Consider the following 22,267-nt stretch of genomic DNA (forward strand, 5'->3'; position numbering starts at 1 on the left):
TACAGAGCAATAGTAACAAAAACAGCATGGTACTGGTACCAAAACAGGCGGGTGGACCAATGGTGCAGAATAGAGGACACAGAGACCAATCCACAAAGTTACAACTATCTTATATTTGATAAAGGGGCTGAAAGCATGCAATGAAGGAAGGATAGTATCTTCAACAAATGGTGCTGGGAAAACTGGAAATCCGTATGCAACAAAATGAAACTGAATCCCTTTCTCTCACCATGCACAAAAGTTAACTCAAAATGGATCAAAGAGCTTGATATCAAATCAGAGACTCTGCGTCTGATAGAAGAAAAAGTTGGCTCCGATCTACATATTGTGGGGTCGGGCTCCAAATTCCTTAATAGGACACCCATAGCACAAGAGTTAATAACAAGAATCAACAAATGGGACTTACTTAAACTAAAAAGTTTTTTCTCAGCAAGAGAAACAATAAGAGAGGTAAATAGGGAGCCTACATCCTGGGAACAAATTTTTACTCCTCACACTTCAGATAGAGCCCTAATATCCAGAGTAAACAAAGAACTCAAAAAATTAAACAATAAGAAAACAAATAACCCAATCAACAAATGGGCCAAGGACCTGAGCAGACACTTCTCAGAGGAGAATATACAATCAATCAACAAGTACATGAAACAAATGCTCACCATCTCTAGCAGTCAGAGAAATGCAAATCAAAACCACCCTAAGATACCATCTCACTCCAGTAAGATTGGCAGCCACTATGAAGTCAACCAAGAACAAGTGCTGGCGAGGATGTGGAGAAAGGGGTACACTTGTACATTGCTGGTGGGACTGCAAATTGGTGCAGCCAATTTGGAAAGCAGTTTGGAGATTCCTGGGAAAGCTGGGAATGGAACCACCATTTGACCCTGCTATTGCCCTTCTCGGACTATTCCCTGAAGACCTTAAAAGAGCATGCTACAGGGATACTGCCACATCGATGTTCATAGCAGCACAATTCACAATAGCTAGACTGTGGAACCAACCCAGATGCCCTTCAATAGATGAATGGATAAAAAAAAAATGTGGCATTTATACACCATGGAATATTACGCAGCACTAAAAAATGAAAAAAATCATGGAATTTGCAGGGAAATGGATGGCACTAGAGCAGATTATGCTTAGTGAAGCTAGCCAATCCCTAAAAAACAAATACCAAATGTCTTCTTTGATATAATGAGAGCAACTATGAACACAGCCGGGAGGAAGAGCAGGAAGAAAAGATTAACATTAAACAGAGACATGAGATGGGAGGGAAAGGGAGAGAAAAGGGAAATTGCATGGAAATGAAGGGAGACCCTCATTGCTATACAAAATTACATATAAGAGGTTGTGAGGGGAATGGGAAAATAAACAAGGAGAGAAATGAATTACAGTAGATGGGGTAGAGAGAGAGGAGGGGAGGGGAGGCGGGATAGTAGGGGATAGGAAAGGTAGCAGAATACAACAATTACTAATAGGGCATTATGTAAAATTGTGGATGTGTAAGCAACGTGATTCTGCAATCTGCATTTGGGGTAAAATTGGGAGTTCATAACCCACTTCAATCTAATGTATGAAATATGATATGTCAAGAGCTTTGTAATGTTGTGAACAACCAATAAAAAAATAATAAAATTTTTGAAAAAAAGAAAACTCCAAAAAAAAAAATAAATAATTATAAAATAAACTTATAAAATAAGTGAAACTGAACCAAAAGCTGAGAAGCTCTCTTGTCCAGGGCTCATGGAAGAGTCAGATTAGAACCCACATCTTTTAACTGTTAATCTAGAGAGCTTCTAAGCCTGGCTCTCTGACAGTATTCACAGCAATAAGTAAGTCAAAAATGAGAGTGGACTGGGGAAGAGCGAACGGATATGTTGATTTTTGACATCTGTGTGGAAGATTCCTTTGGCTTGTAGATCCTTAGACTAAAGATTACAAATTGAAATAAAATAAACTGAGATTGATAAAGCTATTTGGGGTTTTCTAAAACCTAGAAGGTCTCAGTGTTGAGTTGTCCATGAGCAACTTTGCCATAATATTTACTGGCAGCGTTCCATAGCTTAACATTAAGCAGTTCATAGTTGTATACATAAAACTATGCTTGCTTTTCCTGCCACAGATTTGAAGGAACAGAAGGATAAGCAGATGCTTCTTTTAGGGAAAAGGGTGTTGCTTTCAAGTTTGACAGATTCTGAATGATGGGCATATTGACATTACCAGAATTTAGGTTTTGAGATGCTCTATATCACCATGCCAAGAATAACTAAATTAGAACTCTTTAAACACAAGTTTTTACTTACTGAAACATATTAGTTTCATTTGTTGCCTGATAATGTGTAAAAAATTAAAATCCTATGAATCTCTAATTGAATCTTTTGTGATTTTCCTTTTGAGAGTATTTAGTGATAACCTGTCAGTAGATAAAACTCTTCAGCCTATTTTCTTAAGAACCTTCATTAACGTCATCCTCCCTGGCTTCCATTTATGTATAAACTGCTCACTTTGCTGTTTCTCTGGGAAGATCTTTTGCTTCCTTCCTTTTTGCCTTTTATCCTTAGTCTTTTAAAATCTGGCCAAAGCTTGCCTTCTCCATGAAGACGTATCTCATTCATTTTTAGCAGATACTCACTCTTCTCTTCTTTTGGATCTACTCAGTGCTTAGTCATTTAAATTGAGATTGAACTGTTGGTTCTCTTTAGATCCCTTTTCATTCTGTATATTTGTTTACAACACATATCCAGCAGGGTTGTGAAATGATTATTTTCCAAGTCACACGTACTCAAAATTTTACATTGCCTTTAAAGGAAAGGATCATCATTTGTGTATATCTTTTAACACTAACTTGTAAAAGAATGTGTCTTAAAGATGGACTAAAGTATTTGCATAGGGGTGCATATTAATTTGTTATCCAAATGTTGGTTAAAAATAACTTTGCCACTAAGGAGTGGTCTTCTTAGTAATGGACATAGATACTGTCTTCATTTAAAGAATATGTAACTTGCCAATCAATTTATAATTTCTGAGAACTTAAAAATATATGTGTGCCCTCTGAGGATAGAAAAGAGTCTTTAATAAGTTTCTGTATGGGTGTGACATGATAGCCAAATTAACTTGCCCCATTTCATTTCATGCGCACTTTTGTGACTTAGAAAGTCTCTGTGAGGGTGAGATCTCATTAAATTTTTTTAGCTCAGAGTTCTTTAGGTTAATGAGATCTCATCCACCCAGGTGGCTCTGAGGCACTTGAAATACAACAGATTCTAAATGGAGCTTATTATCATATTTTCTGAATCTTTTCTTTGTATTTGTGAATGACACCATCCAATTCCTGATTCAAAAAACTAGGAAGGATCATACCTTCTGTTTTCCAATTCTACCATATAACTGTCTCTCAGACCCTTCATTTTTCCATCAGTGTATTGTTTCTGCCTTTGCTCAGCCCATCCCATCAGAGCTACTACAGTACCTTCCAAATTGACGCCCTTCAGCTATACAAGAATGTGTGACCACTTAATTTGATTTCTAAAATTGTGCACCTGAAAAAAATCACTTTTAATTAATAGAAGCTTCTCACAATAAATTAAAAGATTCTCATTGTGGATCCAGCCTTTAAGCTATGTACTTTTAGATCTGTTTCTGTTATCAGTCATCTCAAAGTTTCAATGAGTGATAGAGGCATTTAATTTTCTTTATGTTTAGTGTTCTCTGTATGTAAATTCAAAGTAAAATCCAAGAAGTATTTTAAATTGAGAGTGAAATTATTTACAAGTAAGCTCTTGTATTGAAGAGCAGACATGCTGATATGATAGGAATATAGTTCTTGGTATCACTCTGTCATACTGAATGCAAGAGGTAAATTGTATACATCCAAGTTTATATATATTCATGATATTCATTTTAAAATCTTTTTTACAAAGATTTAGCTCTTTGTTTTTCACTAAAATGTTTCATGTGCCAATAATTTTTATATACATCTTAAGGTATTTATACCAGGTAATAGTTTATTGAGACAACACATTTTTCTCAGATGTTTCATGTTTCAACTTGAATAATATTGTGTCTTCTATTATAAAAATGCCATGGAAATCTGAAATTCATGGATCACTAGTTTTGATTCATAGTGTCTTTGGAAACTGTCCCATCTGAGCAATGGCCCTGAGCAGATGTGCTTAGTCATAGAATTGCCAGACAGTTCCTTATGTGTTGGCAGCTAGTTTTCTGAGCATAGAAAACAGGTTTTAAGATGAGAGAAATGGGGCTTTGCTGTCATTTTCCTATCTCTTCACACTGTTTTACTTTTATGTTATGTGAGATACTTGTATCACATTGTATCTTTCTTAATCTTTAAAGGGCAGAAAAGAATTTTTTTAATTTTTACTTCTTGAACAGATTGGTCAAGCATGGGGTCTTAGCTCCATTCAACTACCACTAATTAATATTAAGCTTTCTTGTTGGGTGGCTACTGTTGTAGCTCAGCTGTAGAGCACTCTCCTGGCATGTGTGAGGCACTGGCTTCAATTCTCAGCACCACATAAAAATAAATAAATAAAATAAAGGTATTTTGTCCATCTTGTTCTTGTTCAGAGGTTTGGCAAAAATAAAACAAATTCATGACACCATTGTTCAGAATGCGTGTCTCTAATAGTAGATTACCATTTTATTTCAAAAACTATTTTTAACTAATATTTGTAACTTCTTTTGCAAATACTGTGCATCTGTATGCCTTCCTAAAACTGTGCTTTTATGTGATAGAAAGTATAAAGGGTGTGAGCTTTGACTTTAGCTCTGTTTTTTTTTTGTTTGTTTGTTTGTTTGTTTCCTTAGGCTGCCATTGTCTTAGTCCATTTTGGCTGCTGTGACAAAATGCCATAGACTGGTAGGCCATAAAGGACAGAAACTTGTTTCTTTACAGTTCTGAGGAGTCCAAGATGAAGGCCCTGACAGACGCAGTGTTAGTGAGGGTCTGTTTCTGGATACACAGGAGTACCTTTTTGCTGTGTCTTTACATAATGGAAGGGAGGCATACACACCCCCTGGGGCCTCCTTTATAAGGTCATTAGTCTCATATTTGAGGACGCTGCAGGACCCTAACCCTAACCCTAATTACCCCCCAAAAGGCCTCACCTCCTCCTACCAGCACATTTACTACTGCTATCATTAGACTGATGACAGTGGTCAGGATACAGTTCAGGTAGGGGCTCAGTGGACAATGCTTAGTCAAGGTCCCATACTGATCATTAACTCTGGAGTGCCTGAAATACAGTTCAAACGAACGAAATACTGACAGACTGAATGAATGACCACCACTTTGAAATAACATATCCAGACTCTATTCACAGTACCTGGTATATTATAATCATTCAATAAAAATATGTTCAAAGAATGAACGTACAAAATTCCTAAAATTCCATTTTTGTAAAATCTATGTTCTCTTTCCAAGTATTGGTGACATCATTACAGTTTGGACCTTCCCCGACTCTTGCTTGGTAATTATGTTGGTTAGACAGACAAAACTATCATTCTAACTCCCTTTTTTTTTTTTCACATGTCAGTTTTAAGTTTGTAACGTGCATCACTGATTCCATTATTTGAGCAGTTTCCCATTTGCCTTTAAATTAAAATAGGTAACTTATCCATGAAGACCATTGGCCTTGTCGTCCTCTTGACCTTCACAGAGGTGGCCCTATCTTCCCTAGGTATGCCCCACCCCTACCCCCTTTTCTGCCTTCTCCAAAGCTTTCTTTTGGTCTCTCCTTGGGAGATACATAATTCCTCTGCCAGTTTTTAATTTTAAATACCTCCTACTTCAGTATTCTCTCAGCTAAATGCAGATGTACTACCTACTTTAAGTCCACGCTTTATTTTAATCTCTTGCGTTGCTTGAAGCATGCTTTATGGGCCTCCTAAAGGTTACTGAATCTCACCCATTTTTGTATGATTTGAACCTTTGTGTGTTTTGCCATAGTGTCTCAAATGTCGCAGACACACGGTTAACATGTTTTGAGCATGTTCATCACATAAAAGATTTGAATTGTCTGCTTGTTAGTGAATACAAATTAATATTTTGTCCACTTTGTCACATGACACTAAAATATTGTAATCATTATTTACACAAAGAGTAACATGTCAATTATGTAATTATTTTGTAAATTCCAAGATAATGCCTATATAAAAGAACCACCTGTTCTGGAAAACAGAGATGAACAAGTTTCAAGGAGAGCCTGTGTGGAGACAGTTACAAAATGCCTGTGCACATGTAGTGTCAAAGGTGCATTCCCACTCACAGAGAGTAGAGAGAAACTACCACTAGTCATATTAGACAAGTCTAATTGTGAATTACCTTTAAGTGTATGATTTTAATTAATTAAATTGTGTATAACTTGTGTGCAGATAAACTGCTTAAAGACTGAAGAGTTCCTGTTTTAAAAAGTTTTTAATAGTTCAGTATATAGATCATTCATATCCATTGTTTAGGGTCTTTGTTTTTATTTTTGTTTTGTACCAGGGATTGAACTCAGGGGCAATCGACCACTGAGCAACACCTTCAGCCTTTTTTTGTATTTTATTTAGAGACAGAGTCTCACTAAGTTGCTTAGCACCTCTCCATTGCTGAGCCTGGCTTTGGAGGCACAATCCTCCTGCCTTAGCCTCCAGAGCTGCTGGAATTACAGGCATGTGCCACCAAGCCAACCATTGCTTAGTTTCTTCATAAGTCTCTATCAAATAGGTTTAACCATTAGACTACCAGTGAAGATTGGTAAAGGGAAAAAAATGAAAATAAAATTTTTCAGTTTGACTAATAAGTCAGTTACCTAAAGACCTACTGATTTTAAGAGTTTTAGAACTTTGTCTAAAAAATATGTTTAAGAATTTTCTAAAATCTTTAAATATAAATGATTGACTTTATTGCACTCTGTAATTTCAGGAGGAAAACTTTGAGAATATATAGAAATCAATAAAAACTTTTTTTCAAATTAACGTATTTATTTTTTATTCTAATTTGTTATATATGACAGAAGAATGTATTCTAATTCATATTACACATATAAAGCACAATATTTAGTATCTCTGGTTGTATACAAAGTATATTCACACCACTTGTGTCTTTATACATGTATTAGGATAACTATGTCCATCTCATTCCACCATCTTTTCTACCTCCATCCCTCTCCCTTCTCCTTCCACCACTTTGCCCTATCTAGAGTTCATCTAACCTTCCCATGCTCCCCCTCCCAATTCCACTACGAATCAGCCTCCTTATATCAGAAAACACCTGTTTTTTTGGGATTGGCTAATTTCACTTAGCATTATATTCTCTAATTTCATCCATTCCTGCAAATGCCATGATTTTATTCTCTCTTATTGCTGAGTAATATTCCATTTTGTGTGTGTGTGTGTATGTGTGTGTATACACACATACACACACACACCACATTTTCTTTATCCAGTCATCTACTGAAGGGCATCTCGGTTGGTTACACAGTTTAGCTATTGTGAATTGTGCTGCTATAAACATTGATGTGACTCTGTCCCTGTAGTATGCTGTTTTTAAGTCCTTTGGGTATAGACCAAAGAGAGGGATAGCTGGGTCAAATGGTGGTTCCATTCCCAGTTTTCCAAGGAATTTCCATACTGCTTTCCATATTGGCTGCACCAACTTGCAGTCCCACCAACAATGTATGAGTGTGCCTTTTTCCACGCATCCTCGTCAACACTTTTTATTGTTTGTGTTCTTAATAGTTGCCATTCTGACTGGAGCAAGACGAAATCTTAGGTAGTTCTGATTTGCATTTCTCTAATTGCTAAAGATGTTGAACATTTTTTAATATATTTGTTGATTGATTGTAGGCCCATTTATTGATTGGGTTATTTGGTTTTTTTGTTTTGTTTTGTTTTGTTTTGTTTTTTGGTGTCAAGGTTTTTGAGTGCTTTATATACCCTAGAAATTCATGCTCTATCTGATGTGCTTGTGGGAAAGATTTGCTCCCATTCTGTAGGCCCTCTATTCACCTCACTGATCGTTTCTTCTGCTGAAAAGGAGCTTTTTAGTTTGAATCCATCTCATTTATTGATTCTTGGTTTTAATTCTTGCACCAAAGGAGTCTTATTAAGAAAGTAGGGGCCTACTCTGATATGATGGAGATTTGGGCCTACTTTTTCTTCCATTAGGCACAAGGTCTCTGGTTTAATTGTAGGTCCTTGATCCACTTTGAGTTGAGTTTTGTGCATGGTGAAAGATAGAGGTTTAATTTCATTTATGGATTTCCAGTTTTCCCAGCACCATTTGTTGAAGAGGCTATCTTTTCTTTAATGTATGTTTTTGGTGCCTTTGTCTAATATGAGAGAACTGTAATTATGTGGGTTTGTCTCTGTGTCCTCTATTCTGTACAGGTCTACAGGTCTATTTTGGTGTCAATGCCATGCTGTTTTTGTTACTGTTGCTCTGTAGTACAGTTTAAGATCTGGAATAGTGATGCCACCAGCTTCACTCTTCTTGCTAAGGACATCTTTGGCTATTTTGGGTCTCTTATTTTTCCAGATGAATTTCATGATTGCTTTTTCCATTTCTATGAGGAATGTTATTGGGATTTTGAATGGGACTGCATTGAATCTGTATAGTGTTTGGGGTAGTATAGTAATTTAGTAATATTAATTAGTAATATAATATATATTAATTAATATTAATTAGTAATATATAATATAGTAATATTCTGCCTACCCAAGAACAAGGTAGATCTTTTCATCTTCTAAGGTCTTCTTTAATTTCTTTCTTTAGCATTCTGTAATTTTTATTGTAGAGGTCTTTTGCTTCTTTTGTTAAGTTGATTTCCAAGTATTTTGTTTGTTTGTTTGTTTTTAGGCTATTGTAAATAATAGGGTGGTTTTCCTAGTTTCTCTTTCTGAGGATTTGTCACTTATCTTCAAAAATGCCTTTGATTTATGGGTGTTGATTTTGTATCCTGCTACTTTGCTGAATTTTCTTATTAGTTCTAGAAGATTTCTGGTGGTATTTTTTGGGTCTTCTAGGTATAGAATCATATTGTCAGCAAATAGTTATAATTTGAGTTCTTCTTTTCCTATCTGTATCCCTTTAATTTCTTTTGACTGTCTAATTGCACTGGCTAAAGTTTTAAGAACTATGTTAAATAGAAGTGGTAAAAGAGGGCATCCCTGTCTCATTTGGAGGGAATGCTTTCACTTTTTCTCCATTTAAAATGAGGTTGGCCTGGGGCTTAGCATAGATAGCTTTTATGATTTTGAGATATGTTCCTGATATCCCTAGTTTTTCTAGTGTTTTGAACATGACTGGGTGCTGTATTTTGTCAAATGTTTTCTCTGCATCTGTTGAAATGATCATATGATTTTTATCTTTGAGTCTGTTGATGTGATTAATTACATTCATTGATTTCCGTATATTGAACCAACCTTGCATCCCTGGGATGAACCCCACTTGATCTTGGTGCACTATCTTTTTGATATGTTTTTGTATTCAATTTGCCAGAATTCTATTGAGAATTTTTATATCTATGTTCATTAGAGACATTGGTCTGAAGTCTTCTTTCTTTGATGCGTCTTTGTCTGGTTTTGTAATCAGGGTGATATTGGCCCCATATGTGTTTGGAAGTGTTCCCTCTTTTTATATTTTATGACATAATTTGAGGAATATTGGTGTTAGTTCTTCTTTAAAGGTCTTGTGAGCTTAGCTGGGTATTTATCTGGTCCTGGGCTTTTCTTGGATTGTAGGCTTCTGATGGCGTCCTCTATTTCCTTGCTTGAAATTGATCTGTATAAATTGTGTATATCATCCTGATTTATTTTGGGCATATCATATGACTTTAGAAATTTGTCAATGCCTTCTATATTTTCTATTTTATTGAAGTACAAGTTTTCAAAATAATTCCTAATTATCTTTTGTATTTCTGTAGTGTCCATCGTGATGTTTCCTTTTTCATCACAGATGTTAGTAATTTGAGTTTTCTCTCTTCTTCTCTTCATTAGCATGGCTAATGGTTTGTCAGTTTTATTTTTCAAATACCAACTTTTTGTTTTGTCAATTTTTTCAATTGTTTCTTTTGTTTCAGTTTTATTTATTTCAGCTCTGATTTTAATTATTTCCTATCTTCTGTTTGGGGGGTTGATTTGTTCTCCTTTTTCTAGGACTTTGAGGTGTAATGTTAGGTCATTTATTTGTTGACTTTTTCTTCTTTGAAGGAATGAACTCCATGCAATGAACATTCCTCTTAGTATTGCCTTATAGTGTCCCAGAGATTTCTATATGTTGTATCAGTGTTCTCATTTACCTTTAAGAAATTTTTAATGTCCTTGATATCTTTTGTAGCCCATTGTTCATTCAATAGCATATTATTTAGTCTCCAGATGTTGTAGTAGCTTCTGCTTTTTATCATTGATTTCTAATTTCATTCGATTGTGATCTGATAGAATGCAGGGTAGCATCTATACTTTTTGTATTTGCTAAGAGTTGCTTAGTAGCATAATATATGGTCTATTTTAGAGAAAGATCCATGTGCTGCTGAGAAGAAAGTGTATTCGCTCCTTGAAGGATGAAATATTCTACATATGTCAGTTAAGTTTAAGTTATTAATTGTATTATTGTTCTATAGTTTTTTTTGTTTAGCTTTTGTTTGGAAGATCTATCCAGCGGTGAAAGAGGTGTGTTAAAGTCACCCAAAATTATTGTGTTTTGGTCTATTTGACTCTTAAACTTAGAAGAGTTTGATTGATGAACATAGATGCTCCAATGTTTGGGGAATGTATATTTATAACTGTTATGTCTTGTTGGTGTATGGTTCCCTTAAGCAGTTCGAAATATCCATCTTTATCCCTTTTGATTAACTTTGGCTTGAGTCTACTTTATTTGATATGAGGATGGGAACTCCTGCTTATTTACGCAGAACATGTGAATGGTATATTTTATCCCAGCCTTTTACCTTCAGTCTGTGGATGTCTTTTCCTATGAGATGAGTCTCTTGAAGGCAGCATATTGTTGTGGTTTTTTTAATCCAATCTACCAGCCTATGTCTTTTGATTGGTGAGTTTAGGCCATTAACAGTCAGGGTTATTATTGAGACATGATTTGTATTTCTGGTCATTTTTGTTTATTTTTGATATTTAACTTGACTTGTTTTCTCCTTTGGTTAGCTTTTCCTTTATTCTTGTTCTTCCCTCTGCAGATTTTCATTGTTGTTTTTCATTTCCTCCTTGAATATTTTGTTAGAATGTTCTGTAGTACAGGCTTTCTTGCTATAAAGTTGTTTTAGCTTTTGTTTATCATGTAAGGTTTTTTTGATGATTAAATCTGAAGCTTAATTTTGCTGGGTATAAGATTCTTGGTTGGCATTATCTTTTAGAGCTTGGTATATGTTGTTCCATGATCTCCTGGCTTTGAGGGTCTGGATTGAAAAATCTGCTGAGATAGGAATTGGTCTTCCCTTATCATAATCTGATTTTTCTCTCTTATGGGCTTTAAAATTCTATCCTCATTCTGTATGCTAGGCATTTTCATTATAATGTGCCTTGGTGTAGATCTGTTGTAATTTTGTACATTTGGTGTCCTATAGGCTTCTTGTATTTGATTTTCCAATTCATTCTTCATGCTTGGGAAATTTTCTGATATTATTTCATTGAAGAGATTGTGCATTCCTTTGGTTTGAATCTTTGAACCTTCCTCTATCCCAATAAATCTTAAATTTGGTCTTTTGATGGTATCCCATAATTCTTGGATATTCTCTTCATTGTTTCTTACCATCATCACTGTGAGGTCAATTTTGTTTTCAAAATTGTATATTTTGTCTTCATTGTCTGATGTCCAATCTTCCAAGTGATCTACTCTGTTGATGATGCTTTCTATTGAGTTTTTTTATTTGACTTATTGTTTCTTTCATTTCAAGTGTTTCTGTTTGTTTTTTTCAGAATCTCTCTTTCCTGAAGTAATCACTTGCAACCTGTATTTACTTTCTTAACTCTTTGTTGGTGTGATTGATGGTTGCCTGATTTGTTCTCTTATCTCTTTGTTGGAGTGATTGAGTTTTGCCTGGATCTGCTCACGTAGGTCATTCTTTATTTCCCAGATCATTTTAGTTATGTATATTCTGAACTCTTTCTCTGACATTTTACCTTCTGCACTATCTATGGATTCTATTGTTGTAGTATCTTGGATTGTTTGGGGCACTTTCCTCCCTTGTTTTGTCATGATGTCTGTGTGTCTTCCTCTCTTGTAGTGTAGATCCAAGGTATTACAGCCTCTGCCCTATTGTCTTACAGTGTGTCTACAGGTTACCAATATCTCACCTTTAAGAGGGAGATCAGTACTACAGCACTCAATGTACCCAACGTGCAGCCATAAATCAGTTAGCTTCTATTTTTACATTTACAGGTTTGTCACTATAATCAGAAATGATGAGTTTGGTTATCTTCTACCTTATAGTCAATAGGTTTGCGTAATGATTTACAGTTTCTAATGGTAGAAGGGGATCTAGGGGGTTGGCTGAGATGTTTATGAGGTAGGATGTGAGAATATGGAAGTATTAAATTATGTGACTAGTGAGAGGGATAATCATAAGAAGTTGGCTGTTAGTAGGAGAAGCAAGAGAGAGGCATCCCCATGCAAGACTCCCTGTTACCTCAGCAATAGGATAATTGTTAACATCAGTAGTAGAGATAACTTCCAGTGCAGGCAGGCCCACAGGGACCTTGGCGACATCTTACCAGGTCTTTATTGAACCTTGTTAGAAGCAGTGATATCCCAGTCTCATGGCGGCAGCAGCCTCAAGCCTATATGTACCCTTATGTTGGGCTGTGGAGTCACGCTTTGGTGAATAAGGAACCCCAGCGCGTGGTATAGGCACGGGGCAGGCCTTCACAGGGCAGTGAAAATTGGGTTTTATTTCTCTTAAAATCTTACCATTTTTAATTATGTGAGAATATATTATAAACATTTATAGGATTTCCTTGATAGAATTTAGGAACGCAGGAAAAAAAAACAGGTAAATTTATCTTAAAATAGGCTCAATGTGTTTGATGTTGTCTGAAAAATATATTGATAATTAAAGTATTTTGATTTCTGTCCAAGTGGATGCTGTAATTAAATCTATAATTAATCTTTCCTTTATGCTATACTTGATTGTACTTTGCTTAGCAGAGCAAAATTTTGTTTTTTAAAGATTTAATTCAATTTTCTTTAATATTTTAAGTATTAAAAAATTACATTAATGAAAATCCCAGTAATTTAAAATGGATTAATAAGGAAGCATACCCCCAAATGAAATAATGTACGTCTAAAAATATTTATTTGAGGACTGGAAGTTATGGCTCAGAGGTAGAGCACTTGCCTAGCATGCATGAGGCACTGGGTTCTGTCCTCAGCACCACATAAAAATAAAATAAAGATATTGTGTCACCTATAACTAAAAAAAATTTAAAAATATACATTTATTTGAATGGCAGTCATTTAGAACACAAATATTAATAAATCCTGGCAAGGATATGTGGAAAAGGAGCTTTATACACTGTTGGTGTGATTGTAAACTACTGTAATTGCTATGGAAATCAGTATGGAGGTTTCTCTGAAGAGTAGGAATGGAGCCACCAGGTGACCCAGCTATCCCACTCCTTTGTATTTATCCTAAAGAATTAAAGTCAGCATACTATAGTAATACATGTATACCCATGTTTAGAATAGCATGATTCATAATAGCCAAACTTGGAGCCAGCCTGGTGTCCATCAGATGAATAGATTTTTAAAAAAATTGTGGTGTGTATACATAGTGCAGTTTTACTAAGCCAAAAAGAAGAATGAAATTATGAAATTTGCAGGAAAATTGAAGAACATCATCTAAAATGAAATTAGCCAATCTCAGAAAGTCATAGAGTTATATGTTTTCTCTCGTATGTGGAATCTAGGATGAAAAATCAGGAGAAAGATCTCATGAAAATAGAAGGGATACCAGTAGAGTGGAGGATGGGAATTAGGGCGAGAGAGGAAAAGAGGAAAAGGGATCATATTATGCTATGTGTAGGTATGAATGTGTCACAACGGAGCGTACTGTTATATGTAATTATAATTCACCAATATAGAATGAAAAATAAAACATTTGGAGGAAAAATAAAATGCTTGGTTACTTATGACATTGAGATGATTAATATCTGTTATTTTGTCAACATGGTTTTTCTAAAATGAAATTTGGGGGGCTTTTGTAAAATTATATATATAGCAGATACATATCAAAAGCATTTACATGTCAATAGTATAAATATATACTTATTAGAGTTCCTTCATAAAATAAAATCAGGATATTTGTATTGCTTTCTTCAAAGATTTCAGAAGTTCAGATATTTGAAAGGATTCACAAAACTGTACAGAACATGCTTACATAAGTCTTTTATTTAAAGGCAAAGAATGTTGGACAGCAAAGCATTTTCCTAAAATGATTAACCTTATTAGATATTATTAGGGTCATTCTTTGGTGGACAGCATGTCGTAGAGGACTCTGTTTAAATACCAATTTCATTATTTATTATGAATTCTTAGGTATATTGGAAAAGCAGCCCAAACATCTATAAACCTCATTCTCCTCAACTTCAATAATACACAATTTGCAATTCTTGTGTCTTAAGTGAGATGATTATAAAGTATTTACAACAATTCCTGGTACCTACTAACTAGCTAGGCTATTATTAGCTATTTATAAATTTGTATTTTCTATTATATTATGCTAATATAGAAAGTAGTTATAAATACTGTTTAAGATTTAAAGGTTAATAAATTAGAATATATTTATGAATTTTGCATTTAATACTTTCTATAAGTTCAATAGCAGTAATGATTCATATTTAAATATACTCGTGAAATGTAATAAGGAAACAAATGACAGTTTATACTCTAGTTTTCTTCCTAAAAATTTATTTTCTTTTAATAATCAAAGAGTTCTGTATGTACATTTAATACTTAATTAGTATAATATTTAAAATGTTTCTGTTTTAAAAAGTCATATTATTGTTCTAAAATTGTTTCTATTGGGAATCAAGAAAATATTGAAACTTACTTGATTCTGTTAGAATACTCTGTTTTTTCCTTTGCAACTATTATCTCTGAAGAAAGTAAATATTATCAAGGGCAAATGTTTTAATTTTTATTGTGATGTTCAAGGAATGATAAAGATTTCATGAAAATAGAAGGGACACCAGTTCATTGAGTTCATTTTCATAGAAAGGCCAGTCAGCAGTGTTTTTCTAATTATAGATTCAAGAAATTATAGACATAACCATAGTCTACTTTATGTACTGAAACTCCTTAATTTATAAAAATGATCAAGTTCTTTCTCATGAAATACATTGAATTATTTGTACATTAAATATATTTTATCCAAATAAATATTAATGACTCACACTTTGTACCTCTCCCTAATCAACTGTACTTTTTCTTCTTTACATTTTCACATGCATTTTGTTAGTGATAAAGGAATCTTTCAGAGTTTACCCTCAGATCCATTTTTTTAGGCACATGAGTTTGTAATGGTTTCCCAAAACTTAGATTTCTTCCCTAATTTTTTTATTCTTTATTGTCTATGATAACAGAGTTCATTTGTTTACTTTGTTTTTTAGGCAAACGAAGTTAGATCTGAGGGTTGCAGTAGCAAAAGTAGAAGAGTTAACTAAAGTGACTGAAGATCTTCAGGAACAAATGCAAAAGAAGGTGTTTTCTATTTCTTAAAATATTTTTTGGTATAATAGACTGACTCTTGTTATGTTTTAGAGAAATTTCAGCTTATCAAGGAAAGATAGGTGTTGTGGTTTAGACATGAGGTGTCCCCCCAGAAGCTAATATGTGAGACAATGCAAGAACATTTAGAGGTAAAATTATTGGATTATAAGCACCTTAACTCAATCAGTGCATTAATCCAGTTGAATCAAGTAAATGGGTGATAACTGTAGACTGGTAGGGTGTGGCAGGAGGAGGTAGGTCGCTGGGGGCCTGTCTCCTGGTGAGAGAAAGCTCATTCTGCTTTCTGGTGGCCATGTCCTGGGCTGCTTTCCTCCTCCTCACTCTTCTGCCAGGATGTTCTGCTGCACCTTGGGCCTGGAGCAATGGAGCTGACTGTCTATGAACCCAGACTTCTGAAACCGTGAGCTCTAAATAAACTTTTACTCCTCTAAAATTGCTGTTGTCAAGTCTTTTGTTCATAGCAGTGAAAAAGCTGACTAAAACAATTGGGTTAGATTTAGATAGACTTAATTATTAAAAATTCTACCTCTAACACTTTTTAGCTATATAAATTTCTAAGCCTTAGTCCCTGATCTCTAAAAAACTAATTTCAAATCTCCAATAATGTTAGATTTATGAAGGGGTTACAAGAACTTTCCCATGGATATCCATTATAAAAACTGAGTCAGGCAAAATGGCACACATCTGGAGTCCCAACTACTTGTGAGATTGAGGCAAGAGGATTGCAAATTTGAGGCCAGCCTTGGCAACTTTCAGACCCTGTCTTAGATAAGGTACAAAGGGCTGGGGATGTAGCTGAGGGCTAGAGCACTTGCCTAGTACTGGGTAGGGGAGGGGAAGGAATGGATAATTTTTAAAAAACACTAGAAACTATCCCAATACAAAAAGGAGTGAAAGAAGTAAGAATTGTTAAAACATTTTAAGGCCTTCTGAAGGCTTTTAAATTGATTTCATGTATTCAAGACCAAAGTTTAGAACTAGAAAAGCTATTGGGAATTTAGAAAATATTAGTAGTAAGAGTCACAAAAAAAAAATAGGACCCTGCTTCCAAGTTTATATTCTTTCCAGATTCATACGTAACATCCAAATCGTGCATATGGGTAGAGGGGAGGGACCCCAGGAAGCCCAGTGAAGAAGCAGGCAGAGGTCCTAGAGAAACCTGCTCTGGAAAGATAGAAATACACGAAAATAGATATTTGAGTTTGCTACTTTTTATAATTGAGTACATTCTAAATATGTGTACACCTGAGCAACAGAAAGCTGAAGCTTTACTCTTTGAAATATCAAAGGGAAGAGCCCAAAGCTTGAAATCACAGGTGAATCTCTGCAGCGAGGAAATCACACGGAGAGTGAACCCTCTCTGCCCACATCTGGCCAGATGCTCAGCTCATGCACAGGGTACTCCCCACAAACTCAGCTGTAGAGATAACAGTAGGCAACAGCAAGGACTAACCACAGACAGACATCAGATGCTCCATACTAGGAAAAAGACTTCAGCACTCAAGTCCAAGCAAGGTGGCTGTCTCCCTGGACAACAATAGCAAAGCTGCAGTCCTCAAAAGAACAACGCAGAATACAGAGTAGCTCAAGTATATCATCTACAATGTCCAGTTTTCAACCATAAATTACCAGACAGAATTGTGGGATATATACTCGAGGGACAGGAGTTTGGAGAATGGAAGTGAGACTATCAGTAGAGTCTCTCAATGGATGCTGCTGTTGAGTTTTGTAGGCAAACTTCAAATCAAGAATTATAAATATGTTCAGGGAATTTCTTGAAACATCTGTTTTTAAATTAGAGTAAAGTAAGTTCTCAGAGAAAAGAGAGAGAGAGAAATTTGATTGAGAACTAGAAAATAATTTTTAGTACAGCAATTCTAGAGCTTAAAGTATAGCAAATGAAAAAAATTCATTTGATAGACCCAAGAATAGACTGGAAAGGAGAATGATTTATGAAGTCAAAATCAGAACAATAGAATTTTTCCAATAAAAAAATGTTTAAAATACTGAAGTAATCAATGGAACAATATGAGCCGGTAAGTATAATTGAAATTGCACAAAGGAGAAGAGGAACAGAAAAACAGAAATAATGACCGAAACTTCCTCAGTTTGGTGGGAAACTAACAGATCCAAGAATTTCCGTGAGCCAAGCACAAAGCAAATCCGTACTGGACACACCATGATGGCACTGACAATTGGTTTTAAAAGAAAAAAAAAAAGTTGAAAATATCAACAGACACTGACCTGCATAGGGAAACCACAACAAGATCAATGGCAGAGTTCTCGGGAAGAAGCCATGGACGCAGAAAGTATTGGAATAACAGACACAAAGTGCTGAAGAGAAAAAAATGCTCGCTAAGAGTTCTGTATCCAGGGCAGCTATATTTTTAAAATGAAGACAAAATAAAAATATTTTTAAATAAACTAATACAACCCCCCCCCCCGCCCCGCCACAGAACTACATTTCAAAAAATTCTGAAGGAAGTTTTTTAGGCTGAAAGGAAATTTGCACTGATGGCAACTCATATGTAGGAAGAATTAAAAACAAGAGGAAGATGTCTTATTTTTTTCTTTTCTCAACATATTCAAGTATGCAGTTATAATAAATGACAACGATGACACTAAGGACTAACCTAGTACATGGAGGTATATTGTTGCAAGGTTCCAGTGTCATTTCTGAATTAATTTAATATTAACTTTACATAGGGATAAATTAAAGAAGCATATTATGACCTCTACAGCAGCACCCCCCACACACAACAAAAAGTAATTCAGAAACACAGTTGAAAGCAAGAGGAATTTAAATAGCATCATACAAATATTTAACATAAAAGAAGGCAGGGGAGAATAGAGAAAATTTTTTAGGAAGATGATAAAATAAAATCTATGAATATATTTCAGAGCATCATTATGTCAGAGGAGAAACACCCTGAGGTTACTGTGGTAGATAATGATTTAAAAGACCATATCCTAAAGGCCAGCTGTCTGAATGAAAATACCTGTCTTGCTGTTAGATTCCCACTATAGAATCAGTTTGAAACCTTTGTAGAAATCTATGTTTGTACAAATCTATATGCAATGACTGTTTTGATTGATTGTCTAATATAGTATTGATGGTGAAGTTCTCTCCTATCTTTGTTATATATGTCATTCCTTTCCAAAGTCACATGGCTTCTTTAAACTTAGTTTGAATTATAGCAGCATAACTTCGTGCTGTGAGCTGTTTTCTTCAGGCTCTAAAGTGGTGTATTAAGTTTTCATGTACTTGAAATAAGCTTCCAGTCTCTCCATTTTCTAGGAGGAGGATATGCTGTCTGCCCAAGGAAGAGAAGACGCATCAGATAAACGCCTACATCAGTTACAAACAAGTATAAAACAATTAGAAGTGCGGTAAGTTGTTAAATATGTGTGGCTTTGTCTGTATACTTCAACAGATGTGCTAAAGTAGAATTTCTATTTATGGTGTTAGAATATGTATTATAAAGTGCTAAATTGTCATCCAATATTTTGGACATTATTTTAAAATTCACTTTCAGAAAATTATTACACTTTGAACATATGTTCAAAAATCATTTGTTTAATGAGACTATACCTTTCACACAGTGTGCTATAGTAATCATAACTTTTTAAAAAATTTTTTTAGTTATATATAGACACAATATTTTGTTTATTTATTTTTATGTGGGGCTGAGGATCGAACCCAGTGCCTCACATGTGTGAGGCAAGCGCTCTGCCACTGAGCTACAACCCCAGCCCATCATTATTTTTAAAGAGAACAGTCGTACCAATTTTAGTTCAATACTTTTTAAAGAAGAAGTGAAACTCTTTGAGTGCTGTGGCCTTTGTTTTAGTACGGCATGACAAAGTACGCCTTCATTTTCTTCTATCTTGAGGTCACCCTGCAAAATTTGAAGTGAACCTAGTTGATCTTTAAAAACCTAAAATCCTTCTTTCTTCTTATGACTGATTAAAATTTCTAAATCACAGTATCAGAGGAAACTTGATATTACCTCGACACCCCCATAGTTCCATCTTACATAGTCAAAGTAAGCCATGGAAATAGAAGACATGAAAGCAGAAGGCCTGGAGATGTGTGAGGCTTGCCTTCAGTTCCCAGTGTTGCCAAAAAAAAAAAAAGGAGAATGTTAGTTTTTAAACTATATTTTAGTAATCAGGGCCAAGAATGATTAGCTCAAGGAGTTGAATATTGTGGATTTTTAAAAATTATTTACTCTATTGTGTTTTTTGAGATACTAGGATTTGAACTGAGGGGCACTCTACAGCTGAGCTACATCCCAGTCCTTTTGTTTTGTTTTGAGACAGTCATGCTACCACTATCAACCTAAATTGATGTTTGAGATTTCACTTTTATTTATTAAAGAATACATCCAAATTTACACATTTTTATGTAATCAGAATGCAAATTACTATTTTTCCTTCTTTCTTCAGCAAATCCTCATTACCCAGATTGAAGACATTTCAGAAACTAGGTTACCATGGATGTGTGTGTGTGTGTATGTGCGTGCACACATGTGTGGTTTATGTTTAAGAGATTGAGAGTGAGTAATGTGAAATGATTGAAAAATATAATTTAGTTAAAATTTTCTTTCCTTTTGAGGTTTGTTTGTGTAATTTAGGGACTCTTCAGTACTGTGAAAGACTAAATGCACCAGACAAACATAGGAGACGATTTTATTCAGATTGTTGCAGAAGGGAGAACATTCATTCATGAGGATTGTTTCCAAAAAAAGGGAGGGGCTAGAAGTTTCATACAGGCAGGTAAACAAGGATGAGGTGCTTGAGTCTTTGGGGAGTCAAGAGAAGGGAGAAGTGGGTCTGTTCTTGGAATACTAAGTGCAAGGTTATCCTTTGTGTTCATCCCTTTGCTGGAACACCAAAGGATAGAAGATGTTAGAGAACAGGGGAGCATAGGGCTCAAGTGTAGTCCAATGTTGTCAGTAAAAAGGAAGAACAAAAGCCAGGTACATTGGGTGTAGCATGCCACAGCATCTGCTCTCAAGGTCTGAAGCAGATATTTGGGTGGACCACTGCTACAGGTTAGAAAGCAAAGATGACAAAAGTGACTCAACCAATAGGCAGACTATTCTCATTCACATAGGAAAAGCTCTTCATGTGAACATTGTGATGATAAAGTAGATATAGATATATATATATAGATAGATAGATATAGATATATATATACACACACACACAATTTTTTTAAATAAATAAAGCATTTAAATGTAAGAGAAATAAATCCCCCAGAGTATAAACAAGCAAAGACAGGGAGCTAAATCAGAGTAGTAAATAAAGAAGGAAGCCAGGCCTGGAGCTGTATAAAGTGGCAGGAGCCTCAACCTAGGGGAGCCTGCTTGAAATGGACCCCTTCAAGAACTACAGCCTCATTGAAAGGTAGATAGGAAAAGTATTTGCCTCTTAACAAAGACAGATGACATGAGACTGTTTACCATATTGTCAGGTGGAAAAAACAAAACAAGATAACCATTATAGTCTTCTCTAAGCATGTGTAAACAGCCCTGGCAACAGAGGAGCCTGGGGTGTTCATTGGAAACTCAGGCCAAAAAACTTAAGTGGCAGTTAAGTTGGTAGCAAATCATAGTGCATGGGAAATGCAAAAGTAAATCTCTTTGAGGGGAAACATTTTAAATTTAGGCTCCTAAAGATTCCCATAGATTAAATTCAGGCAGAAATGAGTTTATCAAAAATTACCAAATGCAAGAAAAACTAAGCCACTTGACTAGCAGGAGGAAAACAAGGGTAGGATTTAGAAGCAGCTCCCACCTCACCCCCAAAAAGCTTCAAGTAATAAAGTAATAGAATATAGAATATATAGCACATGTTGAATAATTAAGGAAGCAATGAGAATTTTTTTCATGTGCAAGCAAGTTATTATTGACTACCTTTACCTTTTCCCCAAAGCAGTCATAGTCAGTTTAATCCATCACAAAATGAAAATGTTCTTTCCATTTCAAGACAGGAAAAAAATAATAATAATGAAGGGTAAAAATTGTAAATAGTTTACTAAATAGTTATACAAGATGAGAAATCATTATGCTTTCCCTAGAGTTTTCTGGAGCATAATATTTATTTATCATTGAAAGTTTGAATTGCTTTTTAAGTATATTCTATAGTTTTGTTATAAATTGCTATCTTATTACAAAAATCACTCTGGCATCTTTTGTCTTTGTTGTTTCCTAAGGCTTATTGGTTGTTCTTTTAAGAAACTTGAAAATTGTCATTAGTAATCCATTTACGATAAAATGATTACAGCCTGTGGATTCACATTATGGTTTATATCTGAAAAACTTATCCTGTACCTTTGGACTCTCTTACACAGAGAAATAGTCTACTGACCTGAGCATATCAAGAACTCATATCTTAGTTCTAGTCACAGATGCATAACTAATTTATTCTATGTCCAGAAAAAAAATGTGTATTTGAATTTCTCTTCTCCAAAATGTTAATAAAAGTAATTACTTTGCTCACAGCAGATTGAGAACGAATTGA

At 34.9% G+C, this 22,267-nt stretch overlaps 1 protein-coding gene across 6 annotated transcripts in view; it reads left to right on the forward strand.

Moving 5' to 3' along the window:
* Positions 1 to 22,267, forward strand: part of SCLT1 (sodium channel and clathrin linker 1) — a 174,448-nt gene that overhangs the window by 76,818 nt on the left and 75,363 nt on the right. For all 6 annotated transcript variants that reach the window (XR_014023321.1, XM_081304470.1, XM_081304471.1 and 3 more), the window contains 2 exons: positions 15,619 to 15,709; positions 19,038 to 19,129. Coding sequence is in view for 5 of the 6 variants with exons in the window: in XM_081304470.1 (XP_081160596.1) it covers positions 15,619 to 15,709; positions 19,038 to 19,129 (183 nt within the window). In the remaining variant the exon portion in view is untranslated. The remainder of the gene's footprint in view (positions 1 to 15,618; positions 15,710 to 19,037; positions 19,130 to 22,267) is intronic.

The sequence above is a fragment of the Spermophilus citellus genome (genome assembly GCF_964194105.1).
Source record: "Spermophilus citellus genome assembly, chromosome: 8".
Classification (NCBI taxonomy): Eukaryota; Metazoa; Chordata; class Mammalia; order Rodentia; family Sciuridae; genus Spermophilus; species Spermophilus citellus.